The sequence below is a fragment of the Elephas maximus genome, chromosome 9, assembly GCF_024166365.1.
Source record: "Elephas maximus indicus isolate mEleMax1 chromosome 9, mEleMax1 primary haplotype, whole genome shotgun sequence".
Taxonomy (NCBI): domain Eukaryota; kingdom Metazoa; phylum Chordata; class Mammalia; order Proboscidea; family Elephantidae; genus Elephas; species Elephas maximus.
The window spans coordinates 54,433,657-54,458,268 of record NC_064827.1 but is presented as its reverse complement, the minus strand read 5'-3'; the positions used below and the strand labels follow the sequence as shown (position 1 = coordinate 54,458,268).

The 24,612-nt window shown below is 44.3% G+C and overlaps 1 protein-coding gene across 1 annotated transcript in view; it reads left to right on the top strand.

Moving 5' to 3' along the window:
• Nucleotides 1–24,612, top strand: part of ABCA1 (ATP binding cassette subfamily A member 1) — a 141,178-nt gene that overhangs the window by 92,610 nt on the left and 23,956 nt on the right. The window contains exons 16-33 of the mRNA XM_049897213.1: nt 599–820; nt 1,892–2,096; nt 2,860–2,973; nt 4,773–4,944; nt 5,906–6,037; nt 6,992–7,134; nt 7,398–7,535; nt 8,394–8,614; nt 9,896–9,968; nt 10,899–11,101; nt 13,002–13,050; nt 13,245–13,358; nt 14,419–14,567; nt 16,181–16,305; nt 18,189–18,287; nt 21,081–21,270; nt 22,301–22,395; nt 23,389–23,421. Of these exons, the coding sequence (XP_049753170.1) occupies nt 599–820; nt 1,892–2,096; nt 2,860–2,973; nt 4,773–4,944; nt 5,906–6,037; nt 6,992–7,134; nt 7,398–7,535; nt 8,394–8,614; nt 9,896–9,968; nt 10,899–11,101; nt 13,002–13,050; nt 13,245–13,358; nt 14,419–14,567; nt 16,181–16,305; nt 18,189–18,287; nt 21,081–21,270; nt 22,301–22,395; nt 23,389–23,421 (2,477 nt within the window). The remainder of the gene's footprint in view (nt 1–598; nt 821–1,891; nt 2,097–2,859; nt 2,974–4,772; nt 4,945–5,905; nt 6,038–6,991; nt 7,135–7,397; nt 7,536–8,393; nt 8,615–9,895; nt 9,969–10,898; nt 11,102–13,001; nt 13,051–13,244; nt 13,359–14,418; nt 14,568–16,180; nt 16,306–18,188; nt 18,288–21,080; nt 21,271–22,300; nt 22,396–23,388; nt 23,422–24,612) is intronic.

Sequence of the window (24,612 nt, the reverse complement as noted above, 5' to 3'; positions counted from 1 at the left end):
CTCGGCTGCTAATCAAAAGGGTCAGCAGTTCCAATCTACCAGCCACTCCTTGGGAACCCTATGGGGCAGTTCTCCTCTGTCCTGTTGGATTGCTATGAGTTAGAATTGACTCGATGGCAGTGGGCTTGGTTTTGGTTTAACAGAGACAAACTCAAAAAGGTGTGTCTGCAAAAGTAATGCAGAAATCATGGCAGATTACCAAGGGGGAAATTAAGATTGCTTGGCCATTGTACTTGGCTTTTGGAGGGAGAAGTCACAGGGGACACCATCTCCAACAACCCTCTCTTGGTGGCAAGAGTCATAGTCCTTGTAAGAGGAGAAACAGGTAATATGACTTGTCGGAGAAACAAAGAACAAAATTGTCCATTGGGATGGAATAGAAGATCCTATTCCTAACTCCACCATTATTTTGCTGTGTGGTTTTGGGCAAATCTTCTCTTTTTTCTGGGTCTCAGTTTCCTCATAAAGAATAGCATTGCTTCTCTACATTATCTTTAAGATGAGTGTGAAAAAGCCCTGATTTTTTCCCCATTGATCGTGGAGGGGCATGCCTGGGCTTGTTAAGACAGCCCATTTTAACGGGTCTCTTCCTTTCCAGTTAGGAAACTTGCTGCCCTATAGCGACCCCAGTGTGGTGTTTGTATTCCTCTCTGTGTTTGCCGTGGTGACCATCCTGCAGTGCTTCCTGATAAGCACGTTCTTCTCCAGAGCCAACCTGGCGGCAGCCTGTGGGGGCATCATCTACTTCATCCTGTACCTGCCCTACGTCCTGTGTGTGGCATGGCAGGACTACGTGGGCTTCACCCTCAAGGTCTTTGCAGTGAGTAACTCTGGCCCATGCACAGTAGCACCCCAGGTGTTTGACCTCTCTCTGTAGTCCATGAATAGAAGCAGCAAAGTTGAGAACAGAAGGGGAGAGAGTCTCTTTTCAATGGGACTTGAACTTCAGTTCTGGATTCTAAGTGCTTTCAAGGCAAGGGTGAACTCTTATTAAATTATTTATCTCTAGTGCTCTCAGTGGATGCTGCTTGAATTGAAGGGAATTTTTCAGAGAGCCACAATGCACAATGAACCTGGCTGTGGATAAATGGCATTGGAGAACTGTAAAAGAGCTATTTTAGGTTATAGATGACATTTCCACCCTTTATCTCTCAGCTCTATTGGCCGTGTTAGTATGCCACAAAGTCACGGCCACAGATAGAACTGAAAACTCTTGAGGTCAGGGATGGCTCCTTCCCTTCCTTGTGACCAATATGTTATTTCATTTGATTAAAATTTTCTGAACTGAACAAGATTGAGAAGCAGATGCCCCAGATCTCAACAAGTCCCTGACTTGGACACTTCCTTTCCTTGTACAGAGGAGGAGAGTCCCATGAGGGTGTGTTAAGTCCTCATAAGAGTGAGTTTACAGCTGTCACTGTGCCACTTGGAAGGAAAGCTGAGAGTCACTCAATGCTAGGAGCTCTGGGTGCCCCAGTGTGGGCCCCTTCAACACCAGGAGTCCTAGACAGGCTCCTCTGACCCTAAACTGTCTCCACTTGAGCAGGGAGCCTGAGAGGACCTTGACAGATGTCAGTGTATATGTGTGTGTGTGTAGGGGGAAGGATTGCTGAGCCTTTGGGACATCTTTGGAAGCATAAAGTTCTGAAAGTATTGCATTCCGTCATAGATGCATTTCTGAAATGTGTGCATAATAAAAAGGTTATAAATAGAATTATATGCTGCAAGGGAGCCCACTCCCCTAAAGAAACCTTGTAGGTAAATACTTCCACATGCTGTAATTGATCCCTTTTGTAAATTCTAATTTCTCTAGGTGGAGTTTGCATTAGAAGTGATAGAAAAATGAGAGGGACAAGAAGATGGATAAGTGACTTTTGCCTCTTTCTCACAGAGCCTACTGTCTCCTGTGGCTTTTGGGTTTGGCTGTGAGTACTTCGCCCTTTTCGAGGAGCAGGGCACTGGCGTGCAGTGGGACAACCTGTTCGAGAGCCCTGTGGAGGGAGATGGCTTCAACCTCACTACCTCAGTCTCCATAATGCTGTTTGACACTTTCCTCTATGGGGTGATGACGTGGTACATTGAGGCTGTCTTTCCAGGTACTGTGAATTTTCACACTGCCGCAGACATCTGAAAGGGAAATAATGACTTCTAGCTCCAATGCTTTCCTCCCGTTATGCTGGAGTTTGTGTAGGGCCTGGGGCTTCCTGGGAAGTGGCCAGGGCTTTATACCCAGGGCAAACAAATAGACCAGGGAGGAGAGACACTGCTACTACTAACACAGCAAACATTTCTTGAGTACAGTGTGCAGGCATTGTGCAAAGTGTTTTATATACTTTAGTAAATATAATCCTAAGAATATTCTAGGTAGGTTCTGTTATAATCGGGTCTAAGATGAATCTGTCATGGATAAATATCATATCAGATCAAAGCTTGGAAAAGTGAGGTTTGACTATGTGGTTCACCTTCTGATTTTCCTCTAAGGAGGTGTATGTGAAAGATTACCCCTAACTCAACTTCCTGCATTGGATATGCCATTTTGCACTGTGCAGACCTGGATTCAAATCCTTCGCTTACTGGCTGAGTAACCTTGGCAGGTTACTTATCCTGTAGTTTCGTCATCTCTAAAATGAGCACAATACCTGCCTTGTGGGGTGTTTGGAGGATTAAGTGAGGTCCAGAATATACCTGGGACACACTTGGTCTCAGCAAATGTTAGCCCCTTCTCCCCAGACCTCCCTATCAGTCTGTTCCTTTCTCTGAAGGACTCTGGGCATGTCAAGAAGGAGTGGGCATGGCTGGGATACCTCAGGAATGCTGGGGTGGTGCAGAGCTCAGCTCACATCTTTGCTTTGCTTTCAGGCCAGTATGGAATTCCCAAGCCCTGGTATTTTCCTTGTACTAAGTCCTATTGGTTTGGTGAGGAAAGTAATGAGAAGAGCCATCCCTGTTCCAGCCAGAAGGGAGTATCAGAAAGTAAGTGCTGCTGGTCTACCCACCCTTAACTCTAGCGCTACCACCCCTACTGACTGTCAGGGGCAAGTGATGGCTCCTGCCCTTTAGAGTCTAAAACCACTCTAGGAGCGGAGAAACCAGGTGCGACACCAGTTCCCAAACTTGCCCATGCCATCTGCATTTAATGCTGTTGACTTATTAGAGAATCACTATCTGGGTCTCTGAGGGACATTTCCTTTGTTTTCTTGGCTTCTGAGAAGGTGGCTTTTGATCACTGTATCATCACGCCTGCCTCCGTGCTCCCACACACATTTGTCATGCTATCATGACTAGCTACAGGGAAGAGATAAAGACAACAGTGATTATGGAACCATAACCTCGCTGTCTCCCTTTTTATGGTGACACATATATGAGTTTGTGTAGGCTGGCATCAGGTGGTTGCCACAGAGCTCAGCCTGTGCCTCTTAATGTTACCACTCTTCATTACCCAGAGGCTGAATCCTCTCCTGGCTCCTGACTGCAGGTAGAGGTGCCACAGTTCAGCAAAGACTCCGCTTTGTGGTTGCTTGCTCAGGTTCTTGGAGAGAAACTCTATCTTTATTCTTAGCGTGGCTTCCTAAGTAATTAATAAGTCTCCTTCTGCTGACCTCTTCTATGCCCCTTCCCCAGCTGCCAGTGTTGAAAGTAGAATGTTTCCTAGGCACACAAGGCTCTTTACAACCTGCCCTTGCCCACCATTCCAGCTGCTTCTCCTGTGTTCCTTATTCTTCTTACTCTATCTCCTCTTGCCACCTAGCTTCTGTTCAATCACCTAGAATTGCCCAAGATTTTTGGAACATGTCAGGTTCTTTTACACCTCTGTGTCTTTGCATGTATGTACTGTTTCCTCTTACAGGAAAACCCCTTGTCCAACTTACATACCTTCCAAACTCCTACTTGTTCTTTAAGATCTACTTCAAATATCCCCTTGCTTGAACAGCCCTCCTAGATCAGGTAGTTACTCCCTTCTTGAAGATTCTATGGGATTTTTTAAACTTTTTACTTTGAAATAACTGCATTTTTTAAAAGAAGTCAGAAAAATTTTTATGGGGGTTGTGGTCTCTTATACCCTTTATGCAGCCTTCCTCAATGGTAACATCTTCAGTAATTATAGTGTAATATCAAACCCATGAAATCGACATCAGTACAATTCACAGACTTTCTTCAGATTTCACCAGTTTCACACGTGCTCAGTTACGTGTCCGTATTTAGTTCTATGGAGTTTTATCACGTGTGTAGATTAGTGTAACCACCGCCACAGTCAAGAAGCGAAACCATCAATCTGTTCTTCATCCCTATAATTTTGTTATTTCAAGGATGTTAATACAAATGGTACTACATAGTGTGTAACCTTTTGAGATTGACTTTTTTCACTGAATATCATTCCTTTGAGATCCACTGTAGTGGTTGTATGCATCAATAGTTTGTTCCCCTTTGTTGCTGTGTAGTATTCCATGGTATAGAAGTACCACATTTTCATGGAATTTTTTGATGTGTCTTTTGAAAATAGCTTTTAGCATCCTACATTTTAATTACCTGTCAAGTGTTTGCCACCCAATAGACTCTGAGTGCTCTATGGGCAGAGGTTGTATCTTCTTGATCACTGTGTCTTCATCACCAGTACTAGTGCCCAGATATTAAGAAAATAAATGTTTGTAGCCTGCCTGCCAGAAGTGGCCACAGGAACAGGCAGGTTGAGTATAAACACAGTCCTTTGTCTCTTTACAGTCTACATGTCTGTATTTTCTGTGAGTTCATTCCTTTCTTCTCTCTTCTCACAGTCTGTATGGAGGAGGAGCCCACTCACCTGAAGCTGGGCGTGTCCATTCAGAACCTGGTGAAGGTTTACCGAAATGGCATGAAGGTGGCAGTTGATGGCCTGGCACTGAATTTTTATGAAGGCCAGATCACCTCCTTCCTGGGCCACAATGGAGCGGGAAAGACCACCACCATGTAAGAAGACTGTGTGGCCCTCAGAGAAGCTGCCACGGGAAGATCTGTGGTATAGTTAGAAATTCACACCTAAAGAAATTGTGTTGGTCATTGGGAACAGGGGCAGAGCACACAAATGATGAGTGTGAAAATACCAGCTAGTCACAAGAGTGCTTTCCAAGCATTTGTTTTTGCTAGATAGTATTTCTTCAACCCCAAACAGGCTGTGGTCCTTTTGATGACCTTTTGCATTTAGTTCTCAGAATTCTGCTGTGTTCTTGGAACCTGAGACTATGACAGCTCTGAGATGGAGTCTCCTTTTGAACTGGTGTGGTCAAAACCGTGAAGCAAGAGCCTGGCAAAAAAGCATAGTTATGTTGGAGGGGGGTGCGGATTTCCAGGAATTCTTCTCTAAGTAGATGTGAGAAACCGCTGGCAGCTTGCTACAGTTGCTGTCAGTAGGACCTACAGGATCTTATAATGGGCAGCTTCAGAGGAAGCGGGAGCCATAAAACTCCCAAGTTCACCTCAGTGGCTTTCAGTGTGTTTGAGGGTAACAGTCATATCTTTTTTTTTTTTAACTTTAAATGTGAAATCAGTGTAGTTAGAACATTGCAGAAAGAATTAAAAGGGCACTCAAAAATCCTACCACCTAAAACAAGAATTATTTTTATCTTTGGATAATTTGGTTGTCCATTTTCCCAGATGATTTTAGGCACACGAAATGTGTGTTGTAAAATGCCCTTTGCTTTGCAAATTGGAATCTTCATTTTAAAAATGCTCACACTAAAATTGCCATTTCCGATACATAGACCTAATCCTTTTCACCCCTAGGGCCCACTAGAGTCCATTAAGAAGGAATGGAGGGCTGGAGGGTTGGTACCCTCTGCTCTCTCTGCCCTAGCTCAGCAGCCTGAAATGGAGCACGCACAGGGAAGGGTAGCACAGCCCTGATGCCTGTGCTTTTTTGTTTTGTCCTCAGGTCCATCCTGACTGGGTTGTTCCCTCCTACCTCGGGTACCGCCTACATCCTGGGGAAAGACATTCGCTCAGAGATGAGCACGATCCGGCAGAACCTGGGGGTCTGTCCCCAGCATAATGTGCTGTTTGACATGTGAGTACCAGCACCATGCTGAGAGAAGCAGATCCTCTCTGGATGTGTGCTGTGGAGTCATGGGCAGCAAGGGACCTTGCCTGGGGGTGGTAGGCTCCGTCTCCCTGGGCACTTTGAGACCTGGCTACCCTTTAACTTTAGCAACAGTAGGAGGTAAATTGTTGGTGGGAGATGTTGCATCTGTGTAGCCAGTGGGTGGGGGTTGGGGAGCATGTTGATCTCCATTATTGTTGTCCTGGGACCTTGTCGAAAGGAGCCCCGGAGGCACAGTGGTTTTTAGTTTGGGGCCTTTTTGCCCTTCTTCTCCCTTCTCCACCCTCCCTGATGCCTTGTTTAGCTCTAACATCCAGACTTGGCAGTACTTCAGGGCCCACCAAATGATGGTCTCGTGTTCCCTGCTCAAGGCGTTTGCTCCTGCTTGGGTGACTCCTTCAGCAAGTAGGGCCCCCAGGAAGCCCTCAGGGTGGAGCAAAGTTCTAGCTCTATGACCCTGGGCAAAGCCTTTCCCCTCGTGGGCCCCAATTTCCTTTTATGTAAAGTGTCTTAGGCTCCTGTGTTTGGGAGGGCCTCCCTTCACTGAGGCTTAGGTCCTTGAAGCTTCAGTAGGGCTACTCCAGGTTCCTGCTGAGCCAACTTCCTGGCTGATGTACCCTTTGAGCACTACCTCTTGGGGGCCTGAAATTTAAAGCTGCAGCTGCCTGAGGCACAGTGGCCAGGCCTTGGTTGGATTCGGTTGACAGTGACCTGTCACATTTCAGCTTTGGCTTCCTGACTTCATGTGGTTGCTGACGGTTGTTCCACCTTTAATCCTTCCTGAAGATTAATTTTTAAAAAGTTGATAAAGTGGGAAAAAAAAAGTGCCTGCTCTCTCCCATTCTGGGCCAGAAGGCACTGTATTGTGGTGTATCCCGTGGTGGACACTGGCTCTGAGCAGATTGCTCCTCTGTCCCCCAGGCTGACTGTCGAAGAGCACATCTGGTTCTATGCCTGCCTGAAAGGCCTCTCTGAGAAGCACGTGAAAGCAGAGATGGAGCAGATGGCTCTGGATGTCGGCCTGCCTCCCAGCAAGCTAAAAAGCAAAACAAGTCAGCTGTCAGGTGAGACCTGGAACTGCCCCAACCACACCCTGCCTATACTGCCACTACCGCCACACGCACACACTTCTCTGTCTCTCAGAGGGAAAATGCCAGCTGTCCGAGGGCCCCGGCCTGCAGGGTCCTGGTCTGGGTGATGGTTGGGTAGATACCAGAAACATATCCCTTGTTGTGACCCCAGGTGGGCACCTCCATCTGTCTCTTATTGCCTCTGCCCTGACTCACCATCTTGGCTGGGTCCTGGAGACTGTCTCTTGTTCTTGTAGGTGGAATGCAGAGAAAGCTGTCTGTGGCCTTGGCCTTCGTGGGGGGATCCAAGGTTGTCATTCTGGACGAGCCCACAGCTGGTGTGGACCCTTACTCCCGCAGGGGGATATGGGAGCTGCTGCTAAAGTATCGACAAGGTAACTGATGTGTATTTACTCTGCATCACAGACTGGGGGGCAGGGGAGGGGGCTCTCGAGAAGTATGGCTGCTTCTCATGGCTGCTCTTGCTTGGGCAACAGATTGCTTCTCATGGAAAATGTGGACCTTCTTTGCTTAAACCTCAGCACCGACTGGTATGGAGGTGGGAGGCCTGATTTACAAGGCACTTAAAATTTATACTTATTACTTCAGGGCCTGCAAGAATAGCAGAAATGAGAATAAAGGGCATCCCTCCGGGCTTCCACGGCCCCCAGTGCCTACCTCTAGCATAGAAGGTACATGTGTGTTGTAACCATGTGCCCCCATAGCCTGAGATTCCTGAGAGCAGAGGCTGTGTCTTTGTTCATCTCTTTATCCCCAACACAGTGCACTTGTGTTGGTCAAAAGAGTGGATGGATAGATGAATGGATGGGAAAGGTAGAGAAACATAATTGGTTATCTGCTTAGCGATATATTGGGGTATACATAGTATTAGGAGCACAGGCTTTGCAGCCAGCTCTGGCTGTTCCTGAGACTTTGGGAAAGTTACTTAATTTGCCTCAGTTTCCTTCCTTATGAAAAGTTCTTACCTCATAAAGGATGAAGTTAAATGAGAATGCATGTAAACCATTTAGCACAATGCCTGGCATATAGCAAGTTCCCAAATAAATGCTGCTGTTCTTATGTCTATGAAGATGCCATGGCTGCAACCAAGGCTTTGCCATTCTAGGGGTCATGGCCACACAGGGTTGAAGGAAGTTTCCAGGTCTTTCATGCTTACTCCTGTAGTTGCTGCCACTACTATCAGTGAGAACTGACAGGCATTATCTGTCCACGTCCTTGTGTTTGCCTGGCAGGCCGCACCATTATTCTCTCCACACACCACATGGATGAAGCAGACATTCTGGGGGACAGGATTGCCATCATTTCCCATGGGAAGCTGTGCTGTGTGGGCTCCTCTCTGTTCCTGAAGAACCAACTGGGAACAGGCTACTACCTCACCCTGGTCAAGAAGGATGTGGAATCCTCCCTCAGTTCCTGCAGAAATAGCAGTAGCACTGTGTCATACCTGAAAAAGGTGAGTTGCAGACCAGTACAGGGCTGGTGCTGGGCCTGGGGAGCCAGCATTCATTGGCTGTGGTAGGTTGTGCACCCCTACCCCATCCTGCTGCATTGAGGCTGGCCAGCTCCCTGCTCTGTGGTCTCTTTAGAATCACATCATATGTCATACATGGAAAGCTCAGGAGACTTCCATTCCCATTGTGCTGTCTCTGTTGAGTCCCATTCCCTCCCCCATGGAAGCACGATGAGTGATGGAGAAGGTCCTTAGAGGACTTAATTATGCCAAAGAAAAATGACTTGCCAAGAATTAAGAGCCATGGCTGAAGAACGCCTGGCTGTTCCTGCTCATGACATTTTTAAATTTCACTGACCTTAGCTTAAGCTACAAAACAGCAAACATTTGTTAAGCCAGATATTCACTCTAATAGACTCCGGGCATAAAAGAAAATAGTGATAATGGGTAGTTTTTTGTAGCATTGTTACCATTTACAAAGTGATTTTTTTTTACATCTACCGTCTCAATTAAAGCATAGTGCGGTCCTGGGAAGGAGGTGTGCTAATTCTTATCCCAGATGAGGGAAGTGAAGCTCAAAGGGATTTGGTAGCTTATTCAAGGTCACCCAGCAGGTAAATAACAGAGGTAGGGCCAGAACCCAGTAGCCAGGTATGCTTTCCTTTACCACAGAGCATGCCTGAGATCTGTTTGTGTGTCACACCAATGGCACCACTTTCTATGACAGCAGAGTTCTCTTTTGTTGATAGCCTAAAGTCATTTACATTCCAGCCTTGAGCTCCTATCTGTTTATTTTCCTTTTAACTAGCACCTTGTTACTCACAGTGGTCTGAGGATGAGAGCGTTGTCATCACCAAGAACTTGTCATAAATGCAGGAACTTAGGCCCCAACTCAGACCTACTGAATTAGAACCTGAAATTTAACAAAGTCTCCAGGTGACTGAATAAATACATATTAAGCTTGAGAAGCACTGAACTAGCCAACTGGCCAGGTAAACCCCATGCCTGAGATAGTTGGCGAATGGCTGATTACATCATTCATCAGAGAGCACAGTTCTGTTGACTGCTCTGCTTCCCAGCACCAGGAGGTTAGGCTGTCCACAAAGCAGACCCATAAACAAGTGGCCTCTAAAGCCATGCTGCCCAGTTGCATGCCTGGCAGGAGAAGCTTTTTGATTCATTTCTTACAAGACAGAGCCCCTTGGAAGCCCTCTCAGCAAAGGTGGCAGTGGCTGTACCTTAGCTCAGTCCCTTATCCATTCTCACCTCCTTCTTTGCCATCAGGAGGACAGTGTTTCTCAGAGCAGTTCTGATGCTGGCCTGGGCAGCGACCATGAAAGTGACACACTGACCATCGGTAAGGACTCTGGGGTTTCTTATTCAGGTGGTGCCTGAGGTACACCCAGCTGGGCAGAGTGGAGGCAGAGGAGGAGAGGTGCAGAGGCTGGTGGTGCTGACTCAAGGTTTGCTGCTGGGCTGGGGCTGGGTGGCTATGGGAGCGGGTGCTGCTTGGCAGTAGGGTTGGCCTAATGCTTACTGGGGAGCCTGGGGCTTGGTCTGGGAGCTGGAAGTGTAGTGTCCCAGAGAGCTGAGATACTCGGGGGAGCTTTGGAGGGGCTCTGAAGGTGGGTCTGCCTGGATATTGGAGATTCTGAGGGGCTGAGGGTCAAGCCAGTGGGGAAGGGATTTGAGTACAGTACCTAAGGAGGGGGAGAGCCCAGGAGATCAGGAACAGTTTTCAGGTTTTCCTCAGGAGATACGTAAAAAGGCAACTGTCACCAGTAGCATGTATGAAACAGAACCCCCTGACCCTGGCCATCTTTATCTAGTCCTAATGGCTGGCTTTTCCCAGGAAAGCTTCTGCTTCCATGAACTGTTTAACTCTCTTTTAAGGTAGACGAAGCTTCCTTTAGAAGTTTAGGGAAGAGTGAAGACTCTTTTAATGTTCCTTTGCTCACATTTTCCATTGACAATGCCTAGAGTTACAGCACTAGACACCAAACTTTCAACCTTAGGAAGTCATTCATTCATTCATCTATTTGCCATGCATTGAGTACCTGCAGTGTGCCTGGCTCTGGTGATACAAAGGTAAATAGGTCATAGTTCTTGACCCCAGGAACTCTCAGGCCAAAAATGGACATGCAGAAGGACTTAAGCAAATGGGATAGGTGTAGTGTATGAGTAGCAGGCTTCTGGGGAGTAGGCAAAGGGAGAAGGCAGGGACTGGCTGACCCTCGCTTTGTGACTCTGAGCTAGCTGAGCTGTCTTTGTGCTCTTGTCCTTGCAGATGTCTCTGCTATCTCCAACCTCATCAGGAAGCATGTGGCTGAGGCACGGCTGGTGGAAGACATTGGGCATGAGCTGACCTACGTGCTGCCCTATGAAGCTGCTAGGGAGGGGGCCTTCGTGGAACTCTTCCATGAGATTGATGACCGGCTCTCAGATCTGGGCATCTCTAGTTACGGCATCTCAGAGACCACCCTGGAAGAAGTAAGTTAAGTGGCTGAATGTCAGAATATAGCAGCACCAGCAATCCCCAGGCCAGGCACACAGCCTGCGTTCCTGCTGGGAACAGGATCACCGTGGAGCTGGTCATTGTGTTCTCAGTTCACTGACACCTGGGTAATGTTGGACCCAGTTACTCTTTAAGGTTTAATAGGAGATAGCAGGAAAGAAGTATTAGGATTGTTTCTTGGTGTGGTTGTGTCACGGCCAGGTGTTAGCTGGGCTCCTATACATGGGAAATGGCCAAAATATATGGGAGATATGTTTATGCAAGGTGCTGAAGCTTGAAATATTTTGTTGTTGCTATTTTTTAACCCTTTGGTGACGCAGTTACTTTCTGCTTTGAGTTTTTTGTTGACGCCATGTGTTTTCATTAATAGGGACATGCAGAATCATTAAGTGTGTCTGAATTTTTGGTAGGTAGTGTGGATTTTTTGTTGTTGTTGTTGCCTCCCCGCCCCCCCCAGCCTACTCTAAGTGTTTGATGGTACGCATGAAGTACCACTAATTATACCCCAGAGTCCTCACCGGGGTCTATTGGAACATATATATAACAAATAAAAACTTTTCGGAATTTCTATTTTTCCTACCAAAACTTCGGCTGTCTCATACAGTACCCTGTAAAAACAGTGATTTTTGGCACATGCACGTCTCTTCAGTTTCAGACAGTCATAAAGGCTTCTGCCTTGTGGCAGCATGCACTATCAGTGGTACGGCAGCCTACCAGTAAACCTCAAAGGCTGAAAAAGTTCACAGGCACTATATGTACCACCGGGCATGAAAGGGTTTAAATAATCATTGTAACCTCATTTAGTCCTCAAAGCAAGATGAGAAAATTGACACTCAGAGATGCTGAGATTCAGAGCCAGGTGTTTTGGGCTTTAAAGTCCATGTTGTCTTCATTCTACATCTGTGCGTCCCTTTAGAGACAAACTGTCACAGGACCTTGGGCTGGAAAGGATAGAAAAGTTGTCTGGCTCAGTGGTTGCCAAGCTTGACTGTGCAGCAGAATTACTGGGGGATTGTATTAGATGGTAAAAATTTTAAGGCTCAATTCCAGGGCCATCAAATCAGAATTTCTGATGATGGGGCCTTGGAGTCTGTGTTTCTATTGCATGCTTCCTAGGTGACTTTTATGCATCTAGCCTGGCAGTGGTCTGTAGACGAAAACTCAAAAAAGCCCAAACCCACTGCTGTCAAGTCGATGCTGACTCATAGCGACCCTATAGGACAGAGTGGAACTGCTCCATAGGGTTTCCAAGGCTGTAAATCTTTACAGAAGCAGACTGCCACATCTTTCTCCCATGGAGCAGCTGATGGGTTCTAACTTTTCGGTTAGCAGCCAAACGCTTTAACCGTGGCACCACCAGGGCACCTGTCTGTAGACTAGAGGTGGAAAACATTGGTCTAGTTCAGATTCTCCCTTGATGTTTGAATCCCTGCTGTAACATTCGCTCTGGAGTGTTTTCAGTGATGGGAAACTCATTGACTCCTGATTTTTCCACCTTGAATAACTTACCACAGTGTTAACCTACTCACAGATTTGGGGCCACAGACCCACTTGACGCATTCCCTGTAGGTTCAGAGCAAATTTCTTCTGCTGCTGTGTCCTCATGTCATAGCTTTAATTTGAAAACGATTGTCCGGATTGATAGCTCTCAGCACTGACGAAGAAATAAAAAAAAAAAAAAAGAGGAAGAAATAGTCTCTGCAAAAATGGCTTCGCTCTCATGTGACTCTGATAAAGTGCTATTAATAAATGTGGCTTCTACTTTCTTTGTCATAAGGGGCTAACAAGCCATTCAGTAGTTTAATAACCATGGCAGTGGTGACTACTCTCATAAAGTTGGTGCTTATAATGTTCTCACCTACCTTTATTTTTCAGATATTCCTCAAAGTGGCTGAAGAGAGCGGGGTTGATGCTGAGACCTCAGGTAACCCTCCAGGAGCAGCTGCACATACTCTAGGAGTGCCCCCTGCAGGCTGCCTGAGATCACCAGAGTTATGTGTTTCCCTTTGAATGGTTCTATTCCATTCTCATTGTTAGTGAATACGTTTGTTACATACAGGGAGGGTTTGTTTTGTTACAGATAAAATAAAATGTGAAATTCCTTCCCTTGGCCTTCAGATGGCACCTTGCCAGCAAGACGGAACAGACGGGCCTTTGGGGACAGGCAGAGCTGTCTTCGCCCATTCACAGAAGATGATGCCGTAGATCCCACTGATTCTGACATAGACCCAGGTCTGTTTAGGCAAGATCTGCATGCTGTGTTTTGAAAGCGAATTTCTCTTGGTTCTTCTCAGGTGTTTTGTTTTGGTGGCCTTTAGCCAGGATGATAGATTCTCTTTTCTAGAATTGTACATATGGTCACACCTGAAAGAGTCCATCCTCACCACTTCCTTCATTGAGCTGAGATCTTTTGCTCAAGATCCACATAAAAAGATGGTTCTCTCACCTCTTCGAACTCATCTATTTGTTATATTTCTGGAGAGTCCCAGTTTCTTAAGTACATTGGAGATTTAATTGTTGAATAAGTATTTTTTGAATGAATGAATGCTTTTGAAAGAGAGAGATGGATTTGTTTTTATGGTTAATTATACCCTTGGACTTAGACATTTGGGATGTATGTGTCTGTGTGTGTTTGACTAGAATGAAGAGGGGAGGCAAGAAATCAAGCAAATATTTGTTAAGATGCCAAACTACCTGTGTTTGGAGTCATTAGTTTAAGACAAGGACTTCTGTAAAGTTTTGAGGAAGCGCAGCCTTTCTTGCCCTCCTAATCACTTGTCATATGAGTGTGCGTCTCTCATGTTCTCCTTGGCTTCATAGATTGTCAGTACTTAGATATCATTTGAAATGTGTCTACTTTTTTTTTTTTTTTTTTACCAGAAACGTAGTAGATGGGAGACAAATTGCCATTGTATGTTCTCAAATATGTCAGCATACATACATGGCCTGTTTCATTAAATATTTTGTAAGAAATTGAGGCTGACTTGATTCATCTGAATGACTTGATATGACCCCCAGTTGTATGTGGACACATTTCTTCAGTTGTCTCAAGGCCCCTTAATTTTCTGCTCTCATCAGCCAAGAAGTGAAAGGCAGCAGCTGCTGCCATTGGATATTTTGGGTCATAACTTTTTTCGGACATGGATTTGTCATAAAAGCCCTTTACTTCTAAGATACATTTAGCTTCTAATGCAAGCCCCCAAGATAGTTGCTGAAGATGTTAGAGGGTGGGGCATGGCAATGTCAAAAATTCCTAAGGTGATAGGTGACCTTCAGTGTTGGCTTCTTACAGAGTCCAGAGAGACAGACCTGCTCAGTGGAGTGGATGGCAAAGGCTCCTACCAAGTGAAGGGCTGGAAACTCACACAGCAACAGTTCGTGGCCCTTTTGTGGAAGAGGCTACTGATTGCCAGGAGGAGCCGGAAGGGATTCTTTGCTCAGGTAAGAAGTGCTGTTTAAGGCTAAAAACTCAGGCTTCATGGGTGGGCTGCAGGCTGCCTGACCAAGCAAAGGCAGGAGAGAACATCATTGTTATGAGATGGATGTTGGGGCCAGATTATCTGTATTTCTATTCCAGTTCTGCTTCTTGGCCTGTTGCGTATCTGCTGGCAAGTTACCTCTATGTGCCTCAATCTCCTCATCTGTAAAATGAGGATAATAATAGTCTCTGTTATGTAGGGTTGTTATGAGGATTAAAAATTTTTTTTTATTTTTTTGGTGTTAGTTTTAATTGTAGATGAGACCCAACAAGGACGACGTTTAGAAAAACTAACTGGGCAAATTCAACTTTCATAACATGAAAGATGTTATGTCTAGATGGACTTGACGTGTGAATTTATCGGAAATTTGATTTTCCTCTAAGTTGATGTTTAACTGCAAACTGATAGAAACGATAGCCAAAGAGGTTGGTTGGGATGTAATTGGCAAAGAGAGAGGACTCATTACACTATTGCCTGTTTATCAGAATTTGCATGCAGATTCACCTGGTTAGGACAGAAAAAATTATTTCACTCTATAAAATCGAGAAGGATAGAGAAAGGGTCTGTAGAGATTTTTCCCTACAGACTGTGCAGGTAATGAGAAGAGTATGAGTTTGGAGCAGACGGTCCAAGATTTGAATTCTGGTTCAGCTACTTACTAACTGTGTGACATTGGGCAAGTTACTTGATCTCTCTGAGTTTTGGTTACTTTGTAGATTGGTGATAATGGTTAAGACTACTTAGGGTTGTAATGCGAATGGAACGAGGTAATTCATATTACTTTCCCTTAGGGTTATTCACTAAATGGTAATTTTTTTGCATTAAAACTCGAGAATGCTAGAACCAGGGGCATCATTTGAATTTTCAAGCTTTGTAAGGATACATTTACTTAGGAAGTACTTACAAGTTGTTCTTCTCAGAGAAGGAATGGGTGGAAAGTTTGAGGAAGTCCAAGGATATAATTGCTTTTTGAGGAGGTCACAGGAGACAGTGACAGCTGTTTTCTTTCCTGAGTGTCATTGCTGTAGAGTTGGTATTATCAGAATGTGAGAACTGAATGTCTCAGTCCACAGATTACAAATGAAAAAACTGAGGCCGGAGGGGAAGTGACTCTACATGGGCGCAGTTGTAGTAGAGACAGAACCAGGACTCCCATCTCTGGCTCCTGGTATAGGGCTTGTTCTCTCTCTGCCCGCGCCTGAGGAGCCAGGGCCCAGTACTGTCTTTCTCTGGTCCTCAGGGGAAAGAAGGGCAGGACCCAATGTTCTGACCTGTGATCACCGTTTAGTCTGTGAAGTTCTCAGCTTAATGCCCCTGCCAGGTAGCGGTGGCCTCTGGTCTTGTGCTGGCACTGCTTCCAGAAATGCCCTGGAGGGAAGAGGCTCAGTTCTTTAATCTTCGTTACTTCCCAGCTACCAAGAATGCCTTGGGGGAGCTTGGCTTTGGGCCCTGACTTCTCAGTCCTGTGCTGGGTCTGGGAAGCAAGCTCGATTGGTAGGGGCATGCCTTTTTGCCTTCTTTCTAACACTTGCCTTTCTCCTACCATCTCTCTTCCTTTCTTCCCCCGGATTATAGATTGTGCTACCCGCTGTGTTTGTCTGCATCGCCTTGGTGTTCAGCTTGATTGTGCCACCCTTTGGCAAATACCCCAGCCTGGAACTTCAACCCTGGATGTACAATGAGCAATACACGTTTGTCAGGTATGTGTATGCCCTAAGGACCAAGGGTGTTGACTGTGCTGAGGGCCAGGGGGCAGGTGGATCCAGGAATTACACAGTGGAATGGATTTTGTCAGTTGTGACTTAAGGCCCCTACACAGACTAATATTAGAGGCAAAGAATAGTAGTAAACAGACTTGAAGTTATAGGCCGGTTCTTGGTTGCTTCATCAGATCCCCTCTCCTCTTTATTGTCAGGAATAGGCTTATGTGTTTAGGTAAAATTATCTGTCCCTGATAAAATCTGTAAGTTATAATATATTTGGATTTTCATTGCTGTGTTTTAAGTTTGTAGTTGAATTATAGGACTTCCATACATTGTCAAAGCAAAACACCTCCAGGAAGTTAATGCTTTATTTTCTACACAGTACAATTCATGTATTTATTATCTCTTTTTTTAAGTTGTAGATATTAGTGTTTGTTCTTTAGACAAAAATACTCCCTACTCCATAACAAACCAGTACGTCAAACAAAAGGACAAAGGAATTTCTGGATCTTGTTAGGCAGGGATTTTCTTCAGTTCTGTAGGGTTTGTAGATCTCTGGATGGACTTGAAAGTGTGTCTGTGATATTAAGGGGAAGACCTTTTTTTTTTTTGGTCTCTTTCTTTCTAAATCCATGTTTCCTTCTTATATAGTTCAGGTTTCCTTTACTCTTTCCTTTCCCAGCTGCCGACCCTGGATTGCCCAGGGCTGTGGAACACAGGCTTGTTTTGTGTTTGTGACCTATGCCCGTCCTTGTCTGTGTTATCTGGTCGCTATGAGTTGGTGTTGACTCATCAGAAACCAGTTTGGTGTTTTGGTGGTTGCCTATGCAAACATTCAGCCAATAAAACCTGCCTCCCCTTTCCTGGAAAATCCTTGTTGTCTATGTCTAATGGATAATCTTGAAAGCACTTTTGAAATACTGATCCTTAATGAATTCACAGCAAGATACGTGTGTAAATGTGTGTACATATATATGTGTGTGTACGTATATAAATACGTATCTACCAATACGTATGTACATGCGTATACACATGACTTCATAAATACACATAAATATACGTACAAGTTCATATATATGTATGTGTGTCTATATATATATCTGTATATTTACATGTATGTATATATACACATACACCTAAAAGTCAAACCAAACGCGTTGCCATTGAGTCAATTCCAACTCATAATGACCCTACAGAACAGAGTAGAACTGCCCCATAGGTTTTCCAAGGAATGGCTGGTGGATTCAAACTGCCGACTTTTTGGTTAGCAGCCAAACATTTAACCACTGAGCCATCAGGGGCCCTATATACATATACGTACATACATATGTATCTATCTGTCTATCTGTTTATATGTGTATGTATATATGTATATGTACAGTGGAGCCCTGGTGGTGCAGTTATTAAGAGCTTAGTTGCTAACCAAAAGGTCTGCAGTTCAAATCTGCCAGCCACTCCTTGGAAACCCTATGGGGCAGTTCTCTTCTGTCTTATAGGCTTGCTATGAGTTGGAAGTGACTCGATGGCACCTAACAACAACAACAACTATATATATGTGTATATAATTTTTATATATGTATATACATGTATGTGTCTATACCTATGTATGTATGTATGTATACACATATATGTATATACATATATAAACAATAACTTATTTATACAACCCCTGCTTTGAAGTTCTGTATGTCACCGTGATGCCAGATATATGACCAGAGTCTGAATTTCTTTTCCATCGATTCTGTGTTTTCTTAATTTTGTTTTAAGAGCCTGACACATAAGAAGTGCTTAATAAAGTGTTTAATTTAGTAGAATGTTTATACCTCCCGATTCTTGGTTTGCATGAATTCCTGAGTAGGCTGCCTGTCATGTCCCTACAGTAACGATGCTCCTGAGGACTTGGCCACCCAGGAACTCTTGAATGCCCTCACTAAAGACCCTGGCTTTGGAACCCGATGTATGGAAGGAAATCCCATCCCGTAAGTACCGTCTTAGCCACGAGCCCCCCTGTGGCTGGCTTCTTGGGCTTGTTGCCTGGTCGGATCTCGAATACCCTACACATATCTGCTGCATGCCACATTTTGACTGCCGCCGGTTGCCCTTTGAATAATTTTTTATTTTAAAGAGCACATAAAAAAGCCAATGTTGTAGCCTAATCAAACCGTGTAGGAGCAAAAGTTTGGCAAGTCTTCTAACATCCTTCGAAGCAAATCATAGATGTATGTTTCCTGTTTTAGAACATTAATATTTAATTTAAATAGCACTTTATACTTAAAAAAAAAATTTTTTTTTTTTTAATTATACTTACTGATCAAATGTCTTCTCCTTCTTTCCTTCCCACCAGCCCTGTAACTAAGTGCAGCGACAGGCTGCCATGACATATAATTTGCAGTTTAGCTCACCAAATCCTTTAACAAGAGGACATATTTTTGTAAAAATGAATGTGTTCCACTTTTAGAGTTGTATATTTTTATCATACATACCTGTAAAATCCTTTTTTAAAGAGTAGGCAAGGCATAAATAAACTCAGAAAATACTCATATGACTCTAAATGTGTGGATGAAAGTACGTGATCATTGTGAGAAAAGACTGTGAAGAAAGGTGAGGTGCTTATCAGAGAGCCCCATGCTGGTACACATGGTCCAGGTTTCTAGTCTCAGGAAAACTTTGCAGCTGAGGTTGTTAAACCACAGACAGTGATCTCTGAGGAATTATGGAGAGTTAGGAAGGTGCTAGACGGTAGGAGAAAGACAAACGTGAATTCTAATGTTTGAAGGGGGAAAGATGGCTGACCCTGGAAATGACAGGCCAGGGAGTGATCTATGCATGTAAGGTTCTGGAGCAGATTTTTAAATGGACAGTTTTGGTTTGTGGAGTTACTGTATACTTGTTAAAAACCAGTTGCTGTTGAGTAGATTCCAACTCCTGGTGACCCCTGTTAGTTCTTATTAAAGGGATAGTTACTATGTACTTGTTAAAAAAAACTAAAAAAGTACTATGTACTTGTTAGTTCTTATTAAATGGGTAGTTACTAAATACTTGTTAGTTCTTATTAAATGGGTAGTTACTAAATGTTTATTAGTACTTAGTGAGTGGTGAATATTGGTTCCCAAAGAGCAGGATGACCATTGAAGAGATTTTACATGAACATTTTGGAGGCAAGATAGAAGAACGGGATGAGATGATAACTAGGTGGATTCACAGCTGGCCAGTTGAACCTAGTGGACTCATGGATTGATGCCAGCCTAGGTAGCATCTGTAGGATCTACAGGTCTGGGCTGAGAGCTAGCCTACAGAGCTATCCTGACATCAAAGGGTTCAGAGTATTGATGCACCACTGAACATTTGTTAGAGGCAGCCTGAAAGAACGGCCTCCCAGCATCCTGGAAACTTACTGAAAATTATTTCAGTGTTTCAAAAAGTGGTAGTTGAACTGAGAGAAATTTGATTGAAACCCCATTAAATTGTGGTATATAATTCTTGGTATTTAACTTTGTCTCAGTCTATCATCTTTTGAAGGTTTTAGAGTGTGAGCTTCAGGTGGGTACCATGTCTTAGTCTGACCTTTCCATTTAGTGGAGGTGCTTTAAAGAGAGAATTAGAGACTGTTCCACTGTTCATTTGACTTTTTATTACGTGCAAGAATAATATAAAGACTACGATTCTGCTATAAACTATAAAATTTTAGAATAGGAAAGGACACTAGAAGGGATTTATTGAAACAAATCATTTTATACTTTTATTTTACCATTTGAGAAAATAAATCATGAGAGGGCAAGTGACTGGCTGAAGATCTCACAGTAACTCAGAATGTGAGCCAAGGATAAAGGCCTTGTCTTTTGCCCCCTGGAACGCCTGCAGTCAACCTAGTTCCTATGTACCAAGCACTAAACCTGGCATAGAGGAGGTCTCATTCCCCCCTCCCCCCGCCGCCCCAATTCTGTTATAAAACATGTATTGGATCTTGCCATTCTTCATCAGACTTCGGCACACTGAGCGTAAAATTCAGAATCCTTACATAGCCTCTGTGATCTGGCCACTGCCGCTTCTGCTCCTCCATTCATCATTCTTTCTCTTATCGCATTCCAGCCACACTACTTTCCTGCTGTTCTTTGAATATAGAAAGCTCATTCCTTCTCAGGGCCTTTGTACCTGACTCTCTGTTGCCTTGATTGTAATGCTCTTTCTCCTCAAGGTCTTTACCTGGCTTGGCCCTTCTGATCATTTAAGTCTCAGTTGCAGTATCACCTCCTCTGGGAAGTGTTTTCTAGCTAAACTAGCCCCTCTTCTTGACAGTCACTCTCCTCTTATTTTGCTTTATTTTTGACTCTCTGAGTTCCTATTATTTGTTTGTTGTCTGTCTCCTCCATAGGAATGCAAACTCCATGAGGATAAGTACTTTGGTTTGTTCACCCCGGCCTCTTAAAATTGTACACCTGTGTCTGACACACTGTAGATGCTCACTGAATATTTGTGGAGTGAACAAATGGATGAGTGGCAGTATGCTGGTTAATTGGATTGAATGGTGTTCAGTATATGGCACTTAGGGTTTCTTTCAGTTCCAGTGTCCTTAGCTGAAAAACGATGTTGCAGCTTATAAGGCTGTGATGGAGTCAATCTGATGAGATTAATTATTTATTTGTCCTTCCCAAATGGTGAGGTGAGGGGATAGGTGCATGCTTTTGGTTGTTATTGATTAATCCTGTGCTCTAGAGACAATAGGAAAGCAGGCCGTCTTGGGTGATCCTTCCCTTCACATCTTCCCTTTGCAGAGATATGCCCTGCTTGGTGGGGGAGGAGGAGTGGACCACTGCCCCAGTTCCCCAGACCATCATGGACCTCTTCCAAAAGGGGAACTGGACGATGGAGAACCCTTCACCTGCCTGCCAGTGTAGCAATGACAAAATCAAGAAGATGCTGCCCGTGTGTCCCCCAGGGGCAGGGGGGCTGCCTCCTCCACAAGTGAGTCACTCTCAGGGCACACCTGAGTGGATGGGGACTGGGCAGTTTCTGCTTGGGGAGCAGGAATGGATGAGATATCATGTCAGTGGGGTTTATTTCAGTCTCGATCTTAATTCTTACCATAGGGAAAAGCATGTAAGTCTTTGAGGGGCAGGGGCCTAGACCATTGTTCCTATACCTGAAGCAGCCTGTTTCTCCATTTTGAAATACCAGCCTAGGTTACTTATTTGTTTGAGTTAAAACTGAAGCAAAACACTGTAGGAAATTGGTCTGGGAGAAACACACTGTGGCCTCTCCCACAATGGTGATGTTTCAGGTGGTGTACCAGGCTGGGACACTATAGACCTGGCATCCATCCCTGGCTCTGGCACAAATGAACTGGTGGCCTTGGACAGGCTGCTTTATCTCCCTGGGCCTGTGTCCTCACATATGCACTGGGGAGGCTGGACCAGAAAACTTTGGTAGGTCTTGTCAACCCTGACTTTCTCTGAGATGTTGAGTTTGGGAAGGAGTTCTGAGCCATTTTTCTGAGAATAATTTCAGGAAGAGGCTTGTTAGTGTTATCTCTCTGGTTCTTTATAGTCAACAGATTGTAGGCTGAGGACAGGCAATTTTAAATGGATATGAGAACTTAAAGAAGTCCTGGTTACACCTCTTTGAAATAATAGCTAATGTATTCATTGGTTTAACTTCAATGAATTGCAGAATTCACAAATGTAGTCAAAGATACTTCTCCCTAAAAATCTTTTGTGACTATAAAGAATCACATTTCAGTGTGTGTTGTTTAGTTGTTTGGAATAATTTTCCAGGGAAGATCTTGGCTTGCCATAGTGAATGGCCAGTGCCAAGGACAGCATGAAGCAGGCCTTGGTGGTGGTTGGCTGTTAGCAGTGCCTGGACCCTGTGGCCAAGGCTCTAGTGACACTGTGGTACATGTTTGAAGGGTATGTGTCACGGTAGTCCTTGATTTGTTTTCTGTCCCAGTTCTGCTCCGTAAAGACACATGTGCTTGGTTTTTATGTGGTGACAGAGAAAACAGAGCAGTGCGGACATCCTTCAGAACCTGACGGGAAGAAACATTTCAGATTATCTGGTGAAGACATATGTGCAGATCATAGCCAAAAGGTAATTATTCAGTAAACTTGGTCTCCACTTTATCGTTATTACTGATTAGAGAAATTAAAGGCTTAAAGATGGTGGACTGGAGTGGTAGGAGAAACATCAGGTTTTTGGCCTGGTGGTGTCTGCTGGAAGTTTAAGATAGTCTCCCAAGCTAGAACACATGATGAAAGATATTGTGGGTCTGCTTAAAGGTTAGGCAGCCTGGTTCAGAATGCAGATAAACCTGGATTCACATTTGAATTCTGCCGCTTACGAGATGCTTGGCTAGGGCAATCAGTTACCTCTTAATGTTAAGTTTCTGTAAAATGTGACGATAATGTTGCTGTTCGGTGTTTGTTCTGAGGATTCAGTGAAATGATAAATGTAGAATGTTACGGATACCCTGTCATGGGCGGAATCCATGATGATATGTGGCATCATGAAGAGAGCTCTGGGCTGAATCTGCAGCCTGCCTTGGCTGTGAAGTCTTGAAAGAGCCGTATAGCTTCCTGAAACATCACAGCACAGTGTCGAATACTTAGTTAATACTTAAGTTCTGGTTTCCTTCCCTTCTGCCTGGTCAGCTGGGCCTCTCCAGTGACTTCAAAGGACAAGGGTATGCTTGAAAGAGAATGGCAGTGGGTTTCCAAAAAAGAAACATAACCACTCTATATGTCATTCATCTTTAAGTATTCCTTTGAATTGAAAAAACTTCATTTTCAGTCACATGGTGCCAGTGGACGTATTACCATTTCTTGGTCTATAAGGTGGCTTTCAAATTGGTTTACTCCAAAGCATAATTCTTATATAAATGTTTTTAAGTTGGAAAGAAGAAAGGACATGCTGATTGGGGCTTCTTTTATTTGGCACAATCTTACAGTGTCACCCTGGTCATAGGATTATTTCTGTCCCTTTGTTGTATCCTTAGCTAGATATTTACCCCTTTTGCATCATCAGGCATGTGATTAATGCTTTCTTTGAACTGATTTTTGGTTTCTTTGCCTTTGGGTTTTCTAGCTTAAAAAACAAGATCTGGGTGAATGAATTTAGGTAAGTTGATCTCTTTTCTGCTCTTTCAGTTTTCCTTGGCTCCTTTAGTTTAGGAGTATAATTTTGATGCAGGAATCCTAGATGGAGAAAAGTTGTTGGTTTGGGGAACTGTTTGACACTCACACAGTCTTGGGTGCCACCTCACCGTGAGGAGGACAAAGGCCTCAGGCACAACAGACACAGAGGGGTGCAGTCAGATTTAGATTAGACGTGTCTTGGGGTTTTTGCCTAGAGTGTTTTTTCTTGGTGTCTAGCTGCCACTTCTGAAATATTTGGCAAACTGATTTCCTTGAGGAGATTCAGAAATCTCTTGTGGGTTGCTAGGGATTTAATAAGAAGTAGAATATTGTCAGGGGAATACCTAACCTAGTTATACTTTTACCCCAGAGCAGATTCTCAGGGGACCTTTGGGACTCAGGGACAGTTTTTCAGGCCTTTGACATAGGTCCAAGAAGGTCTCGAGATGAGTGAAGAAGCTGGCATTAAAATTATCTATTTCTACTGCTTTGCAACCCATTTATCTATCCCTCTGGGTTTTGAAGGAACAGCTGGGACTAGCGGAAAAAAAAGGAAGGGAAGAATCCTTGAAGCCAGTTTGTTCCTCCTGGAAAATGAGATAGCTAATATGGTTGGCTCAGGGGACCTCAAAGCTTGGCTTCCTGTCACTGCTCTCCACCTTTCTTCTTTGCCTTTTCCCCAAGGGACTAGGACCTGTGGAACTCTGAGCAGAGCAGATATAGACTCCTGCAGTAGCCCTTATGCTAGGGAAGAGCCAAGGCCTGTCCAAAAGCCCTAACTAGCCTGTTCTGTGTGGTCAGCCTCCACCCCCGCTACCCGCCCCCACCGCTTCCTGACTCGTCATCTGCTTGCCCCATACCCAAGTTCAGGCTTGAGCCACCAGGACAGGAGGGGCATCTGTGAGATGAGTGACCATTCTTTTCCCAGTGTCTCAGATGTCTTAACTCTGTGGATCAGGCCCAAGTCCTCCCATCTAGTTTCTGTTAGCAACCTGGGCAGAAACTCTAGGAGTTAAGAAATTGCCAGAATCCATTAGAGGAGGCCCAGGTGTAACTTTCACTGAGTCTAACTTTGGTCCTCCTTTGAATAGGAAATCCTTCTAAATGAGCATGTATACACACGTGGCATCTGCTGCTGAATGATATTGTACACCACGTTGTCTGCATTTTAATG